The 17,729-nt window shown below is 37.5% G+C and overlaps 1 protein-coding gene across 2 annotated transcripts in view; it reads left to right on the plus strand.

Moving 5' to 3' along the window:
* TSPAN12 (tetraspanin 12) overlaps nt 1-17,729 on the plus strand; it is a 66,880-nt gene that overhangs the window by 26,428 nt on the left and 22,723 nt on the right. For both annotated transcript variants that reach the window (XM_070369327.1, XM_005894410.3), the window contains one exon: nt 13,572-13,646. In XM_070369327.1, the coding sequence (XP_070225428.1) occupies nt 13,572-13,646 (75 nt within the window). The remainder of the gene's footprint in view (nt 1-13,571; nt 13,647-17,729) is intronic.

Genomic DNA, 17,729 nt, shown 5'->3' on the forward strand with positions numbered 1-17,729 from the left:
TGTGACTCCATGGCTCCTCTGTCCATGGGATTTCCAAGGCTAAAATACTGGAGTGGGTTGTCATTTCCTTCTTTAGGGAATCTTCCCAACCCAGGGATCAAACCTGCATCTCCTGTATTGACAGGCAAATTCTTTACTGCTGAGCTACCAGGGAAGTTTCCTGACCATGTATGGAATCTGTGCTCCCTGCAGTGGAAGCTTGGAGTCTTAACCACTGGGAACCACCAGGGAAGAGCCCATTTCCTTCTTTATTCAGATATAGGGTGATTACAGGCTCTGATGATGTGCTCAAATTAAGATGAATCTTCTCAGCTCACATTACAGAAACACTAATTTTAAGTATATAAGCACTGTAGTTGTATCACTTAGTATTCCTCTTAAGCAATATATTTGAATTATTCAGAAATAAGCGATTATCCCTGAATTTTCTTTAGATTACCATATTATTTCAGTTTTTGATGCTGTTGTTCAGTCGCTAAGTCGTGTCTGACTCTTTGCAAGCCCATGGACTGCAGCACACCAGGCTTTCCTGTAAAACTTTATAATTTGGAAGCTATGCATTTTCTCAGTATGGTCACAGCTGTGAAGACATTTCAGAAACATCTTTTAGAATACTGGAATTTTATTAGATTATATATCCAATGTCAAAATTGTTTCTAATTAAGTAAAAATATGAATCTGTTCAGTGACTCTTCTAGGAAACAACCATTTAAAATATAAATTTTCCAGTTTCTGTGCAGAATTTACACAGCTGAGTTGAAGACACGGACTGATAACTTTTAAGGAGACCCTGAGAAGTTTTTGTTTTGTAATTAAAATACTTTAATTCTAAAAGCTCTTTTTTGTGTTGTTAAAGTACTTAAAAACAACAACAACCACTATGAGGAAGGATAGATAGCTTCTTCTATGGGAAGTATTTAATAGCGACAAGAGGAAGCGTTTGAACTGAGATCTGAGGGGGAAGGCAGAATTCCGGTGAATCATGGGCAGAGGTGGGCAAAGGTTGATAGAAAGACCTTTGCTGGGGAAGCAAGGGACTTTGAGGAATTGAAAGGCTAGTGGAGAGAGTAATTGTGATAAGATTCAGAAGTTCATGGAGTGCTTGGCAAAGGGCATGTGTAGGTCATTGGAGAGATGTGTGCCAGGCATGCAGGGCTAAGACTTGACTGTGTGACTTAAGCCAAATCATGGGGATGTCTTGAATATCCTGTGCATATACTCTGCAGTGTGAAGTTTGGGGAGCTGAAGAGTGATGTGATCTGCTCTATCTTTTGCCACATAACCCTGAAGCAGTATCCCTTCTTACTTTCTTCTGGGCTCTTATCTCATTTACCTGGCGGGGGATCGCTACCCAATCCTGCCGCTCTGGGCTAAGCAGACTTGGCATTTAGAGAAACTTTTTTAATGATAGAAGAGAGAATGGAAGATGTATTTTTCTTCTATCAATGTGCCTTTACTAATGAAGGAATAAAGGTTTTCAGGTGGGGCAGTCTAGCTAAGGTTTTAGAAATTTTTCACAGATGTACATCAGAAATAAAAATTTTATTATTCTGGATGTTTTGAGTTCAGGTTTAATAGCAAAGTTATAGTCATATCAAGCTAAAGTAGGCACCAGGAAACTGGGTGTGCAGCAAGGGTGCTCTCAGGGAGACCAGCCAGACAAGGGCTCTTGTGGAATGGTCAGAACAGTAGTTCTTTGGAATGCTGCCACAGTTTCCCAGACTCAGGGGAAAAAACGTTCCATAAACAGTTGACTAGTAGCAGAGGATTGTTACAGAACTGCTTAACTTGTTTGAGAACAAAATTTTTAAGCACGTTAGAAGCACTTATCTAATGATAATGGATAGGGACCTTTCAAATTATTATTAGTCTGTCTATAAAAGCAGGTCTTCAAGGATCTCAAGTTTTTAACATTCTTATAACTAAAATATTTGTTGTAACAAACATGCATTAAAAAAATTCATCTGTAATTTGTGCTATTAAATTGTGTCTTTCACCAATTAGATTCTATTACTGGTGTTTGGGCACTTTGGTGAAAATTTTGTAATTATATCATTATTCACATATGATTTTCTTTCCCTGAACTTTAAGCATGACTGTGGACAGACAGGCTTGTGTTCTTACATTTTATTATTTTAAAAAGGAAAATACATATTTTTGGTTCAGGAACAAAGTACTTTTACTCGAGTAGATTTATCAAAAAAAAAAACCAAAAAACAATAAACTTCTTCACTTGTAATAAATATTTGTATTCATGAATTTATAAAATTTAAAGAATACATTCCCCTTTAATATTCTTAAAAAATTTTTTTGGCCTTGCCATGCAGTCTGCGAAAACCCCAGTTCCCTGAGCAGGGACTGACCCTGTCACCTCTTCAGTGGAAGCGTGGAGCCCTAACCACTGAACCACCAGGGAATTCTGTTAAAACTCTTTTAACAAGTTGGCTTGAGATTTTCCGAAAAATGTGCAAAGATAAGTTAAAATGTGTATCTTGTTTGAAAATAAAGGTAAAGCCAAAGAATGTGATTTAGAATATAATTTTGCAAATATAGATCAACTTAAAAGTTATTATGGATAGTAAAGTATGTATTCTCTTTTTATCTAATAAGTCTCTTAGAATTTCCAATCTCTTATCCTACTCTAACTGATGTTGTCTTAAAGATGCCTGTGGTAATGACTCCTGGCCCTCTGGTGTTTGCAGGGGATCTGACCATGTTTGGGTCTGAGTGAGAGGCGTGACTGGGATTGAATCAAGCCTAGCGTCCTTTGGTTGCTTGGGATACTTCCTCTGTACTTTCCCTCCAGGCTCTGGTGATGGAGACCCCTGTCTCGCATTGTGAGGAACAGCCCAGTAATGCATAGAGACAGCTTCTTCTAAGACCAGTAACACCCTGTAAATCATTTGCAATGGGGCCAAGCTTGTAGACTTTAGCTGACCTGGCTTACAAAGCAGCAGAAACTATATATGTGGTGACCCGTCTAGCGAGACCAGTTGCTTTATTGTCTCACCCTTAATGGTTTACCTGTCACGATATACATCACTGACCCTGAGAACCCATAGCCCTTGGCCGAGTCCCTCTGATCCTGGCATAACGCATTTCTCTGTCTCGCGGTTTGAACTGCGTGTGAAGCAAACACCTACTAATCTGAACTTCACTAGCATCTCTGATAGAGAAACTAGCTCATCAATTACCAGTGTCAATAAGATGGAAAGGAGGGTAAATTAAGATACATTATTACAAAAAGTTTTCTATATTTTTACTCAAGTGTAAACATGCGCAAAGGACCACAGCTTACCAATCACTTTCTTACTTTAGCTCACTTTTCTGCATGGGCTCAAGAATGACAAGACTTTATTTCTTCAAAAACTGGTGTATGGTTCTAGCTTTTTCTCAACTAGATTGAACTCATCTCACTTATGATTCTTTAAAGAAAGGAAATTTAATGTTGCCTTTTTTTGGGAAATTTTTGTAAAGACACATGAAGCGTGGTGAATAATTGGCCTTCAGAAAGTACCCAGCCTATGTCTGCTATGACATCGTTTTGAGACTTGGCTAAAACAAAGGCTTTGTGTAGGGACGTATTCTAAGCACAAGTGCTCTTGGACTGTTAGTTTCATCCGGGTGGATTCTTAACAGAATGTCGGCTGTTCCATTATCTTGTACAAATATTTGGCAGTGGAATTCTCTTATTTACTAACTATAAGTAATATAATATTTTTAAACCTCCAATCACTGGGAAAGGAAAAATAAACAACTGACACAGAGATACTTAACACTGAAAGCTTGCAGAGTTTAGCATTTGACAGGGTAGAGACTGGAGTTTATCATTTATCATTTAGTGAATTCAGGCTTTCATCAAACTTTTTGTTTATTAAAACTGTTGGTTACGTAGTATGTAAGTAGGAGTCCAAAGGCACCATGTTTTTAAAATATTCAAATGTCTGGTCAAGTATGTTATATTTTAAAATAATTTTTATTTGCAGAGAGGTGAGTCTCAGGTTGTATTCATTTTCCAAGATAAGCAAATCTGACTTTGGTGGTTTTAAATTGTGTTGAATGTTACTTAAGAAAAAAACCTGAGTCTTTACTTATAAATTAAGAGGATAGCAGATTAAAGTAACTTTTACAATGTTTATAATTTTTACTTTTTGCTTAGTGAAATATATCCTCACTGAGGAGTTCTGTGATATGTAGTTGATTATCTGCTTGCCGGCACAGAAAAACTTATGAGAAAGACATACAGTTTTGCTTTAATGTAAAAATTCTTTTCCAGGAAAACAGTTTGGAGAATAACTATTTTGTCTATTTATGGTAGGGCTTCCCAGGTGGCACCAGTGGTAAAGAATCCGCCTGCCAGTGCCAGAGACGCAAGAGACACAGTTTCACTTCTGGGGTGGGGAAGATCCTCTGGAGTAGGAAATGGTATTCTTCCTGAGTAGGCTCCAGTATTCTTGACTGGGAAATTCTGTGGACACAAGAGCCTGGTGAGCTACAGTCTATGGGGTTGCAAAGAGTCAGACATGACTGAGTGCACACACACACACACATGCACACACTATTTATGGTACATTGGATATAGGATTCTTTGTTTCCTTTAGATAGTATATATCTCAGAGTCCTCTGTCCATAAAACTGGATAGGATGAGGCCAAGTTTTATATTAATAGAGCATATTTCTTATAAAAAGGCTCTTCGTAATGAATGTATCTTTTCCTATATTTCTCAACTGCTTATAAAGTTTAATATCCTCAATAAATATTACCACTCATTAAATTGATTGGCTTTGTTAAGGCAGATTGCTTTCTTGTTTTCATTAGATTGAAAGAAGTTAGAAATGAGAAAATTAAATGAGTCTGTTTTCTCCAAAGTAAAAAGTATTTGAAATATTTTATATAAAAGCTTAAGTAATGCTTATTTCATTTATTAGTGTTTTTATGAAAGTTCAATGAAAGAACTGTTAAGCAGTCATTGGCCATATGGCACTGTATTTCATTATAAAAATTGCAAAATATGAATAAGAACAAAAATTAATTTTACTATTAATTTAAAAAAAGCTGATCTGACTGACTTAATGTAAGTTCAAAACATGAAAAGAGGAGGTGGAATTTTTGATGTAACTTGTCCAGGAACTTGACACAGCAGTTAAGGCAGCATTTGTGCCTTTAACTAGGCATTATTCAGTTCAGTTCAGTTCAGTCGCTCAGTCGTGTCTGACTCTTTGCGATCCCATGAATTGCAGCACGTCAGGCCTCCCTGTCCATCACCAACTCCAGGAGTTTACTCAAACTCATGTCCATTGAGTCAGTGACGCCATCCAGCCATCTCATCCTCTGTCATCCCCTTCTCCTCATGCCCCTAGTCCCTCCCAGCATCAGGTTCTTTTCCAATGAGTCAACTCTTTACATGAGGTGGCCTAAGTACTGGAGTTTCAGCTTTAGCATCATTCCTTCCAAAGAACACCCAGGACTGATCTCCTTTAGAGTGGACTGGTTGAATCCCCTTGCAGTCCAAGGGACTCTCAAGAGTCTTCTCCAACACCACAGTTCAAAAGCATCAATTCTTCGGCGCTCAGCTTTCTTCATAGTCCAACTCTCACATCCATACATGACTACTGGAAAAACCATAACCTTGACTAGACGGACCTTTGTTGGCAAAGTAATGTCTCTGCTTTTGAATATGCTATCTAGGTTGGTCATAACTTTCCTTCCAAGGAGTAAGCATCTTTTAATTTCATGGCTTCAATCACCATCTGCAGCGATTTTGGAGTCCCCCAAAATAAAGTCTGACACTGTTTCCATTCTATTAGGTGGAGGGAAAAAGGAATATTTTTGCTATCCTTAAAATTTTGATATTATTGGTAGTCTTTTTTTCCCCTACTGGATAAGTTCAAAGATGAGAGTATGGTGTTTTAGTTCAAAGACAAGAAAGCATTTGTAAACACCCGTGGGAGCATGTACTTGTATGTATGTGTGTTCAGTAGTTGGGATCTATAGGTGATGGGTTGTAAGGTATTGTTAACATCACCATCAACATGACTGATATAACATGTACTATTTGCCAACCATTATTGTACGTGCTTTACATGTATCAGCTCATTAAATTCTCTCAACTGTACTATAAGGTTCCCATTGTTGTTATTTCCTTTTTGTACATGGGGACACAGAAACACAGAAAAGTTAAGTGATATGCCCAACTATTAAGTGGTCAAGTCAGTATCTGAATTCAGGATGCTTGGCTGCAGTAACTGTGCTGTGAGCATTCTGTTGTCTCTCAGTGAATCTAGTTCCATTCTCTCTTTCAAAGGTACAGCTAATTATATTTTTGCAATACTTATTGAAGAATAACATATAATGTACATACATCCTTGGCATAATAAGCACACATACATTTGTATATATGCATATATGTGTAAGAATACTTGATTTTTACCTACTTCTATATACTTTTAACTTTATATATTTATAGTACTTGATTATATGTACAGACATAAATGTTTCTTGAGCAAATAAACTAAATCCAAGCCTCTCTCTCATGGAACAAAATTGCCCCTAACATAGAGTTCTAAGCTTCAAAATTTTGTGACTAAAGTGAATATAGACATATATTCACTTTATTTAAAATATATAGAATAGAAAAAATAGAAATAGAAAAAAATATAGAATAGAAAATAATCCAGCTCACACTGATTTAAATAGACTGTATGTGTGGTTTTAATAAGCAGTATCACAGGAGAGATTCAAATTTCCAAATAGGGTCTAGTGAAAGAGACGTCTGGGAGTTTGTAAATCACATTTGTGTGCATATATGCTAAGTCATTTCAGTAGTGTCCGACTCTTTGTGACACTGTGGACCATAGCCTGTCAGGCCCCTCTGTCCATGGAATTTCATAGGCAAGAACACTGGAGTGGGTTGCCGTGCCCTCCTTCAGGGGATCTTCCCAACGCAGGGATGGAACCTGCATCTCTTATGTCTCCTGCATTGGCAGATGGGCTCTTTACCACTAGTACCACCTGGGAAGCCCAAATTACATTTAAATATACACCTTTTGTATTTTGTATAGCATCCCTATTTTCAATTAGTGAAGGTACATTTAGCATAAGGTGTTTCATCACCTGAGCATAAGTTTCTGTCAATCACCCCCTTTACTCCCAATAAGCATGAAGTATAATTGAGCTACTTAAAATTTGCAGCCTTTTTGAATAACCTTTTCTGTACAAAACATATTAAATCCTCCAGCTACCAGCCTTTTTATCTTGATCTCCAGGTTGTCAGGGGCAGGGCTATTGTTTAATTTTATTTTTACTTTTATCAGAGTGCTTCATACACAAAATGTAAATTTAATTCTAAAATGCTTCTTATGAAAAATAGTAGTCCTCCACCTTTATCATTTTACACTCCAAAGAAAGAAGCAACGACTTTCAGTTTTTGTTTTAGCAGATTCCCTTGAAATTTTCATCCATGTCTTTACATCACATTTTAATGTAACTCTTTTCATTCTTCTAGTTTTAAGGGTCTATCCATTGACATCTATGGAATAGGAGGAACTGGTATCCTTTCCTGCCCTCAGCAAACCCCTTCCCCCACCATGGATACTTCCTGTCTCCCCTCAACACAGACATATCATTTTGGTTAGAACAGTGTTTACATGATCATGACTATGTAAATGTTATTCACAGTTGGGCAAGGTAAATTATTGGGTTTACCTTTTCTTTCTGGAATAATACTTTGGATTTTGGGGGGGGATTAATAACTCTCCTTGTTTTTCATGTATTAATATTTCTAACTCTAAACTTCTTCTGGTGTATGTTTTCTCCTTGTATATTCAAATATTTGGGGTAGTCTATCAATGATTATTTTTAAAGAAATCTCAGTGTGTCTTAGACCCAGTCTAGACTGTTGGAGCTATTGCCGTCATGGGATATCCCTTGACCACCATTCTGAGATTTCCTTTGCCTCGCTTTTGTTTTAGATCCCTTGTTTCCTGGAATCCAGGTCATTGTCCTGCTCTGTTTAGTCTCTCATTTTAGGGAGCATACCTTCCAGTAATTTCCTGAAAAAACATACATAGGAAATACAGTTTTTAAAAAACTGCCTGCCTAAAAAATGGCTTTATATACCCTTACATGTTCTTTTAAAAAAAAAAATTTTTTTTTTTTTGTTGGAGTACAGTTGATTTACAATGTTGTGTTAGTTTCAGATGCACAACAAAGTGTGATTCAGTTATACGTATACATATATTCATTCTTTTTTAGATTCTTTTCTCATGTTGGTTATCACAGAATATTGAGTAGAGTTCCCTGTGTAGTAGGTCCTTGTTGGTTATCTGTTGTATATAGTAGTATGTGTGTATTAATCCCAAGCTCCTGATTTATCCTTCCTCCCCACGTTTTCCCTTTGGTAACTGTAAGTTTGTTTTCGATACCTGTAAGTCTGTTTTTGTTTAGTAAATAAGTTCATTTATGTCATTTTTAAAAAAAATTAGACTCCGCATATGAGTGATAAGATATATGTCTTTCTCTGTCCGACTTACTTCACTTAGTACAATAATCTCCATGTCCGTCCGTGTTGCTACCCTTATATGTTAATTCTGATGGCTATAGAATTAAAGGTTGGAAATAATTTTTCCCTCTGAATTTTGAAGACATTCTTCTGCTGCCTCAGGCTTCCAATATTTTACTGAGAAGTCCAGTGCTATTTTGGTTTTGAACCTTTGTGGGAAAAGTATTTAAATATGAACTATTCTGTTTCTAGTATTCTCCTTTATCCTCGGCTATACCTAGTGTCCCCAATTTTGAGACTCTGTTTTACTGTTTCCACAGAATAACACCCCATCTTTTAACTTCTGTACTGGTAGGGGTGGGTAGTCACTCAGCTACATAGTAGAGAAGGGGACCAGAGGGCTCTAATTTCTTCCTAAACAAGTTTTCAACACATCATCCTCTTTTTAGCTCTACCTTCGTCCACTTCCACAAGTGGATGCCCATACCAGGGCTGCCAGCACATGAGCATCTGGGGGGCTCTGTATATGAATCAGGTTATTCCCAGCTTTCTCCACTGACGATTAAGCGTTCAGCTTTGGGGGACTGCTGAGAAACTTGCTATTCATCTATTTGCTTTGTACCTTCCAAAATATGCTTGCTATTGTCTTCTTTTCCTTTATCTCTGGGTTTAAGTCTTTTAAAAATATCCCTTTACTGTTGTTGAAGTGAAGTTTCAAGAGAGAAAAGGGATAAAGGCGTGTATTTAACCTACTTTCTTTAGGGGGAAATTCTGGGGAGTGGGGGAAGTGTCAGGGGACCAGCTTATTTTTATAAATCAATATTTGTTTAAGAAAAGACCTCCTTGAGATTTTACTCTCTTGTCTGTACACATGTAATAAGATGAAATAATCTTTAATAAGGGAAATGAATCCCCTTTATTTCTTTTGGAGGATGTGTTTATTTACAAGTCATGAAGGGTTAAATAGGAAGGCAGGATTCCATGCCTTTACCTTCCTCCTCAAATACTTCCAAGAGACAAAGGGACTAGTAAACTGTGCCATTCTTGCCCTTCTGTGGCCAACCTTTGTTTAAAATAACAGAAGAATTGATTTCAGTATTTTGAAAAAAGAAATCGAGTTCCCCACCCTCCACACCCTTCCTTCTTTAGTTTCCTAATAAAGATGTTTTGAAAAATACCAGCTATATTCTCAGTGGACAGGGATTTTTGCTAAAGATTTCACCAAATAACTTGGGGGATTAGCTGTTCTCTAGTGGAAGTGGCTGGTTGTCTTTAGGATGAAACAAGCAGTTTTACTTGCTGTCATCCTCCAATCATAGTTACATCTATTAAAGAAATATTCATGGAGTATGTGTTCTGTGCCAGGCAGTGTGTTAAGTATTTAAAACATAATGGTACTTCTTGTACTCCTGGAGTTTATTTTCTAATAGATACCAGGATATGGTTAATAATAGCTACCCTTTAGGTGATGAGTCCTATGGGGCAGTTCTTTACCTGGCCAAATCCTTAGTGAAGCACTGCAAGGTAATTTTAATATTCTCATTTTCCAGATGAGGAAATTGAGGCTTAGTGGTTTGCCCAAGGTCAACCAACTGGTATGTAAAGGAGCCAGAATCTGAAGCCAGTCTATTTTATCTCGAAGCTCATGTTCTTACATTTGTAGAGTTGAAAAAAGTCAACAAAGCAATTTCATCTATAGTGTTTTACCTAATCTTCTATTATCTAACTCAGTTGAGGACGCTTATTTTTTAACTGAAAGGTAGTTAGTCTCAGCTTTAGAGATTTAGTGAAAAAAATCATTAATTAATTGCATAATTTTGAAGGTGTATCTTATTATTAGCTGCTTTACTTGATGCAGTTTTTTCATGAATATGTGTTTAGGGATAAAACTTATTCATAGAACACAAATTTAGCTTGCAGTAGAACTTAGCTCTTTTAAGAAAGTCATATCAAATCATTTTTAAAGCAAATAAAATAGTTTGTTAATGCAAATAATTGTATTCTAAGTCCCTTGTATAAATATACTTCTTCAGACTTTATTTATTTAAAATATCCAGTTGATAGAAGCTCAGGAAAGATGAGGAGAGTCTGCATATGGTTCCTTTTTCTTTAACTATGTAAATTGTCTTAAATGTTTAAAGGTGTACTGAACTATCATAGGATAATCCTCCAAAAAGACAAGTAGTAAAACAGAGAGGCAATATTTAGAATAGAAATGTGTAAGCAGAAGTCAAGGGGAGTCAAATGTTAACAAGAAACTCAGAGCTTAAATTAGCCAGAGAAATTCAAGGAAATCTGAAATTGTTTTTTTTTTTTCTCAGTTAGTAAGCTGATCATTATTCCCACTGACATTTATTAAATACCTGCTGTGTGACAGGTGCTCCTTAGGCACTGAGGATAAAATAATGTTTATGAACAAGATCCCTGCCAGCCAGAACCCATGGTCTGGCGGGTTAGTGAGCACAGTGACTTGTGGGTGAGGCAGCCAACTGCTTTAAAAGCTGAAGCCGCTGAGAGCTGATGTACAGGAGCTCTGCTACACAAGGGGGAGGAGAAACATAAAATGATAAAGAACAAGAGATGAAATACTGGAAAACAATGATGAGAAAGAAACTGCAGCACACTGCAGGGAATTAACGGCAAATCCAGGAGGAAAGGACAAGTCCATATGGGATTGTATTTCAAAAACTACTTCAGAATAGCATTTGTATAATGCTTTACAAACTCAAAATTTTAAAATTTCCCAACCGCTTTCCCATGTGTCAAATCAGATCATAACAGTAAAGAAGACTTTCTTTTTATCTTCATGAGACAGATGAGCAGACTGAACTCAGGGCAGTTGAATGATTTTCCAGAGATCAGAGTGTTTCAGAGCTGAGTTTGAACTGCTATCGGCTGACTCCAAATTCAGAGCTTTTCCCACCCTTCTAGGACAGCATTTGTGGAGGAAGAGGGCAAGAGTTACTCTGCAAATGCGATTGTGCGCTTAGTCGCTTAGTTGTGTCCAGCTCTTTGTGACACCATGGACTGTAGTTCTCCAGGTTCCTCTGTCCATGGGAATTTTCCAGGCAAAAATAATGGAGTGGATTGCCATGCCCTTCCCCAGGGGATCCTCTAGACCCAGGGATTGAACCCAGGTCTCCCACATCACAGGCAGATTCTTTACTGTCTGAGCCACCAAGGAAACAAATGTGATTGGTACAGATCATCTCAGCACAGCATGTGTGTGGGGGAGAGTAAGAGCTGGAGAGACACAGGTTGACATCATTAGGAGAGATCCACTAATGTTCCAATAATATTGAGGACAACAGACGGTTTTGTAGTGAAATGTGATACGTATGTACACTTCCTACCATAACAAAGCTCAGCAGGAGCTGTTGCTGAATTCTTTGCTGGTTTTGTTCTGTGTAAACTATGGATTAACACCAGGTTTTATAAATGCTGCTCTTAGATCCAGCCCTTAAACTAAAAGTGACTGAGTGATTCTCTGTGCAATGATCAATATGAGGATGGTTTTATCTCATCCTAACCCTAACCGGAAGTCAGTTTTGGACAAAACTTAGGTTGGAGATCTGAGAAAGCAAAAGTATATCATAGTGTAATTTTTTTTTTTTTCTGGAGTCTCACTTTCTCCTAGGGTCTTATTAAAGATAAGAACATTTACCTAGAAAATAGTTATTGAACATTTGTTGTTGTTGTTTTGTAATATAAAGTGAAGATATGATATTGTTCATGTCTAGACACTCCAGTACTCTTGCCTGGAAAATCCCACGGATGGAGGAGCCTGGTGGGCTGCAGTCCATGGGGTCGCTAAGAGTCGGACACGACTGAGCGACTTCACTTTCACTTTCACACATTGGAGAAGGAAATGGCAACCCACTCCAGTGTTCTTGCCTGGAGAATCCCAGGGACAGGGGAGCCTGGTAGGCTGCTGTCTATAGGGTCGCATAGAGTCGGACATGACTGAAGTGACTTAGCAGCAGCAGCAGCAGCAGCAGCAGCAGCAGACATTTCTTAAGTATTAAGGTAAATTTGGAGAAAAACTGACTTGGAGTACTGTGTTCACGAATTTTCTTCTAATTAAGGCTAAAATCTTCAAAGTAAGGCAGTACTTGGAAATGAGATCTGAGTAGATTGAAACTGACCAGAAATACTACATAGGCTGAAAATAAAAGGACTTATAAAATGGAATCTCTTTAAGAAAATATTACTTTATCTTTTGCATAGCAATGGTCCCCAACATTTTTGGCACCAGAGAAGACAAATTTTCCATGACTGGTCTGGCTTCTCTGGTTGCAGAGCACAAACTCTAGGCGCACGAGCTTCTGTGGTTGCCGTACGTGGGCTCAGCAGTTGTGGCTTGCTGGCTGTAGGGTATGTGGGCTTCGGTAGTTGCAGCACACAGGCTCAGTAGTTGTGGCTTGCAGGCTTTGGAGCTTGAACTCAGTAGTTGGGGCACATGGGCTTAGGTGCTCCGAGGCATGTGGAATCATCCCAGACCAGGGATTGAACCCATGTCCCCTGCAGTGGCAGGCGGATCCTTATCCACTGCACCACTAGAAAGTCCAGTGGAGTTGTTTTAATTCTGCTGGAATTAGTGAACTTTCAGAAAGCCCATTCTTTCTCACCCTTTTACTATTTACTCTGTAAAGTGACCCGCTTGACTGGAGAAGTGGCAAGGAACAGCACACAGAACACGTGCAGTGGTCTAGGTCTCTAAAATTTATTATGCATGTTCTTGAGCAAGTCATATTGTATACTTTCTCATTAATTTCTTCATTTGTAAAATAAGGTAGTGTTATCTGTTGAGAGAATTAATTATAAAAGCATTTGATAAATGGAGTACTATCCAAACGACCCACTTAGGTAAGTATTGAATGTTGTCTGCCGATGCCTCAAAATTTGCTGAAATTTTCCCCATCTGCTCCCTAGGGAGGGAGCTTCTTGAATATGTGTCTCTGGTTTCTTGTTCTTTGGGTGAACAACACTGAATAATACTTAGCTTGTCTCTGATGACTGTATTTAACTTTGATTCTATCCTAACAGCATTCATTTTCTGTTCTCCTACAGTATTTTGGAAGTTTACTTGTCATTTTCTGTGTAGAACTGGCTTGTGGTGTTTGGACATATGAACAAGAAATAATGGTGAGTTCAAAATGGAATATAACCACACTCTGAAACAGTATTCGTTCAGATACTCTGGATTTGTTAGGTACATGGTTATTAATTTGAATGTTTATGCTTTCTGTCACAATGCATACTCCCAATACTTCTAAAATGTAATGTTTTCTCTCCTGTCTCTACATCACAGTTAGTTCCAAAGTGTAATTTGTAATATTTCATTTCCTGTACTCCAATACATGTCTTTAATTCCACAGATTGCTTAGATATGGATATAATAAACCAAAATAATATATGTTCTTGAACAATTTTATGAAGTTCTGAGTGAATAATAGGAAATGTTCACATTTGCAACAGGTCTTAAGAAATCTTGAAAAGCTACTTGAAAACCTTGTAAAATGCTGACTTCAGCTGTAGGCTGATGTCTAGGAAACACACCCTTCTGTTTACAGCAAGCTGAAGTGTTTTCTTCCAAATTAAGAAGTGTGCGTTAAGAATGAATGAGAATGAGAGTTTCTTAACCTTAAGGTTTTACCAGCCATGTTTGGTTTACCACTCACACCTTTGCTCCACTGGGCATTATCACTTCTTTAATGTTTGCTCACTCCATTGGTAAAAATTGGTGCATTGATTATCAGTGAGGTTGAGCACCTTTGTATGTCTGTGAAGGCTGCCTACTCTGAGCCTCATAGAAGAATTCTATTTCAGGAAGATGATGCTTTTTTCAACATGTAGTCTTTGGGTTGTGTATAGCAGGAGTCCATCAGAGTGATTCTTTAAAATGCACAGTATAAGTCTGTAGGCCAGACCTGCTAAATTGAAATAGAGGGAAAGGCGGGGACTGGGTATTTGTATTTGTGGCAAGTTCTCCAGATGAGTCTTCAACATTTAAAAACTTAAGAGTGATCTTTTTTGTTTGTTTGTTTGATTTTTTACTATGTATTTATTTGTCTGCGTGGCATATGAGATCTTAGTTCCTTGACCAGGGATCAAACCCTTGCCCACTGCAGTGGAAGCGTGGAGTCTTAACCTCCAGATCACCAGGGAAGCCCCTAAGAGCTCTTGAGAAGAGAAAATTCTTTTACGTTTCTGAGAGGCATTTTGGGAGCTGTGTAAGAAAATTGAAGACATTTCTGGTACTGATGCAGTTTTTAAAGGTTCTATGTTGAATCTGCAACTGTACTGTGACTCTGTTTTAATACTAAGTGATAATTACAGCCTAGTGGCTACTCTACATAATTCAGCTTACACGTAGGCTGCCCTTTGGCACTGCCACACCTCTGAACCCCTCTGAAAATACTCACGCTTTCAATATGTGACAACTCTTAGGAAGAAGAGGGAATTTATCGTTATTTTCTTCTCTGTTAAAAATTGAAAAGTCAGGGCAGGTTCTAGCTAGTTTAATATAAAGTTAAACACTATCTTCAAAACAAAATGTCCCATTAAAATAGAAAGGCTCTTGCTGTCTTTGAAAATCATATTTTCACACTATCCCTAGAAACTTGGTTTGTTAAGGAAGTGAAGTGGTAATTGGGTCCAGGGACTCAGTTTTGGTGTCATTAATTGTTTCTGATTTCAAAAAACACATGGATCTCCTTAACATTTAAGAATAGATAGTAAATTATATAATTCTCATAAATTATACAGTAATTATACAGTATATTGGTGCTGGGAAAGATTGAAGGCAGGAGGAGAAGGGGAGGACAGAGGATGAGATGGTTGGATGGCATCACCAACTCGACAGACATGAGTTTGAGCAAGCTCCAGAAGTTGGTGATGGACAGGGAAGCCTGGTGTGCTGCGGTCCATGGGGTTGCAGAGTCGGACACGACTGAGTGACTGAACTTAACTATATAATTCTTGATGGCCTCATTTCAACATTTTTGTTCTTTTTTGGTAATTAAAAGGTTTTCAAAGTGAGTTTACTTTCTAGTGGATTTTAAAAATGGTTTATATAGTGTGTATGTCACATTAATATTTGATTAATTTCCTAAGTTACAATGAGTTTGAAATGAATTAATTTAAGTATTTGAAAGGAAATCTTTGGACTCTAATGTAATTCTAAGGAACTTGAGGAGACAGAAAGGAATGTATGTATTTTAGGTACTTTCTTCTATTCTATGAAGGGGTCATTGGCAAATATTTTCTTAGTATCACAGTGGTGCTGCATGGGTGTACACTGCTGTGCCAGCTGAAGCATACATCACTGTTTTGCTTGTGTAAATCTCCTCCCCCCTCCATTAAGTCACCAGGATAAAATAAGGGCTGTTTAAAAGAGAAATGTGGAAAGTAGTCCTTTAGGAAAAAAGTTTGTCAGAATTTTTTTTATTGCTTTTGCACTAATAGCAGTGTGAATGAAAAGTGCCATTAAGGTTTATTAGCTGCCAAATTTTGCAGAACCCAGCCTTTACATAGAATGGGCTTTGTGCTCTTAGCTGTTCCACGCAAGAAGCCAATATACGTGTGTGTTTTCCTTCATGGCCAGATCACTGCATTTTGTGCCAGAACCTCAATGACCTCCTCTGTTTCTTGCTATATTTAGTCTCAGATGGATTGTGGTCACAAGAGGGAAACAACTTATATTTATTTTGGAAAATAAATTAAAAATAAGACTGTTCTAATAACCAGATCTAATAACCAAAAAGATCCTGATCCTGGGAAAGACTGAGGGCGAGAGGAGAAGGGGGGCAATAGAGGATGAGATGGTCGGATGGCAGTGAACATGGCAATGAACATGGCAATCGACACAATGAACATGACTTTGAGCAAACTCTGGGAGGCAATGAAGGACAGGGAAGCCTGGCGTGCTGCAGTCCATGGGGCTGCAAAGAGTCAGACACAACTTAGTGACTGAACAATAGCAATAACCGAATCAAGATATTTGGGGTCAGACAGCCTATTTCCCCATTATTTCTGTTTTTTATACATATTCACTTCCCATTCATCATTCCTTCTCTAGATAAAATCTGTCAATAATACTAACTGCTTCCGATCATACATTTCTAGAGAATGTATTTCACTTCCATTTATTTTATGTTCAAAGGATATGAAATAATAAGAATTTATAGGAAGTAGCTTGAACTTTGGTTAGTTCTCTGAACTTTGTTCAAACCATATGAACACAAAGAATACCCAATCAACTCATTATTTAGGGAACAAAGTTGTGTGCCTAGATGTTGGGGTGTTTTCTTTTGTATTGTGCATTTCCAAGTAATAAAAATGAAAATTAACAAAGGAACAAAATGAAGATTTTTTGTGGCCAGGAATTTTTAAACTACTGTTGATATTACTATTGTTAAAAATAAGATTTCAAAAAGATATGAATCTTGAATTAGTGTCAAATTTGCTCAACTAAGCCCAGTTCATATTGCCCTATAGATCAGATGTGGACGTCTGTCTAGTCTCCTAAGAGTTACTTTAATACCACAGGTGTGGAGAGACTACGATTTGTGTGACCCCATTTCTCCTGTGACACTGTAGATAAATCTATACAAACCCTTCCAAAAAGGTTGAAGAGGAGGAAATACCTTTCAACTCATTCTATGTAGCCAGCATTATCATGATGACGAAAACTAGACAAAGAGATTAAAAGAAAACTATAGATTAATGTCTCTCATGACAGATATAAAAATTCAAAACAATGTTTTAATAAATCAAATTCCAGCTATAAGAAAATCACAGCATGATATGCTGAAACTAAATTTCTTGCCAGCTGTTGTATTGTGTACCTGAAGCTCTGTTGTGATTAAACTCTGTTAATTGCCTCTAAAATCCAATTCTTGAAAATGTATTTACAAGGTTATTCTGGAATGAGGCTTGACTTGAGCTAAACTCTTTCTGTTCTTAATTCTTCTCTGTTTATTTTAGTATCATAATCTGCAGTCACTTCAAAGAACAATTTCATAGCATTATATACTCAAATCAAAGGGCATTTTTCAGCAGGGATCGTTTGTTATTAGGAGCTCTTCAGGTGTATCTATAGAACACATTGCAGGCAGATTCTTTACTGTTTGTGCCACCAGGGAAGCCCATAGATCACATAGCTTATTTGTTTGTGATTTCCTTAAACTTGATATTGGCATTAAGTGATTTCACATTATTTTGCTT

This window comes from Bos mutus, chromosome 4 (assembly GCF_027580195.1).
Source record: "Bos mutus isolate GX-2022 chromosome 4, NWIPB_WYAK_1.1, whole genome shotgun sequence".
NCBI lineage: Eukaryota > Metazoa > Chordata > Mammalia > Artiodactyla > Bovidae > Bos > Bos mutus.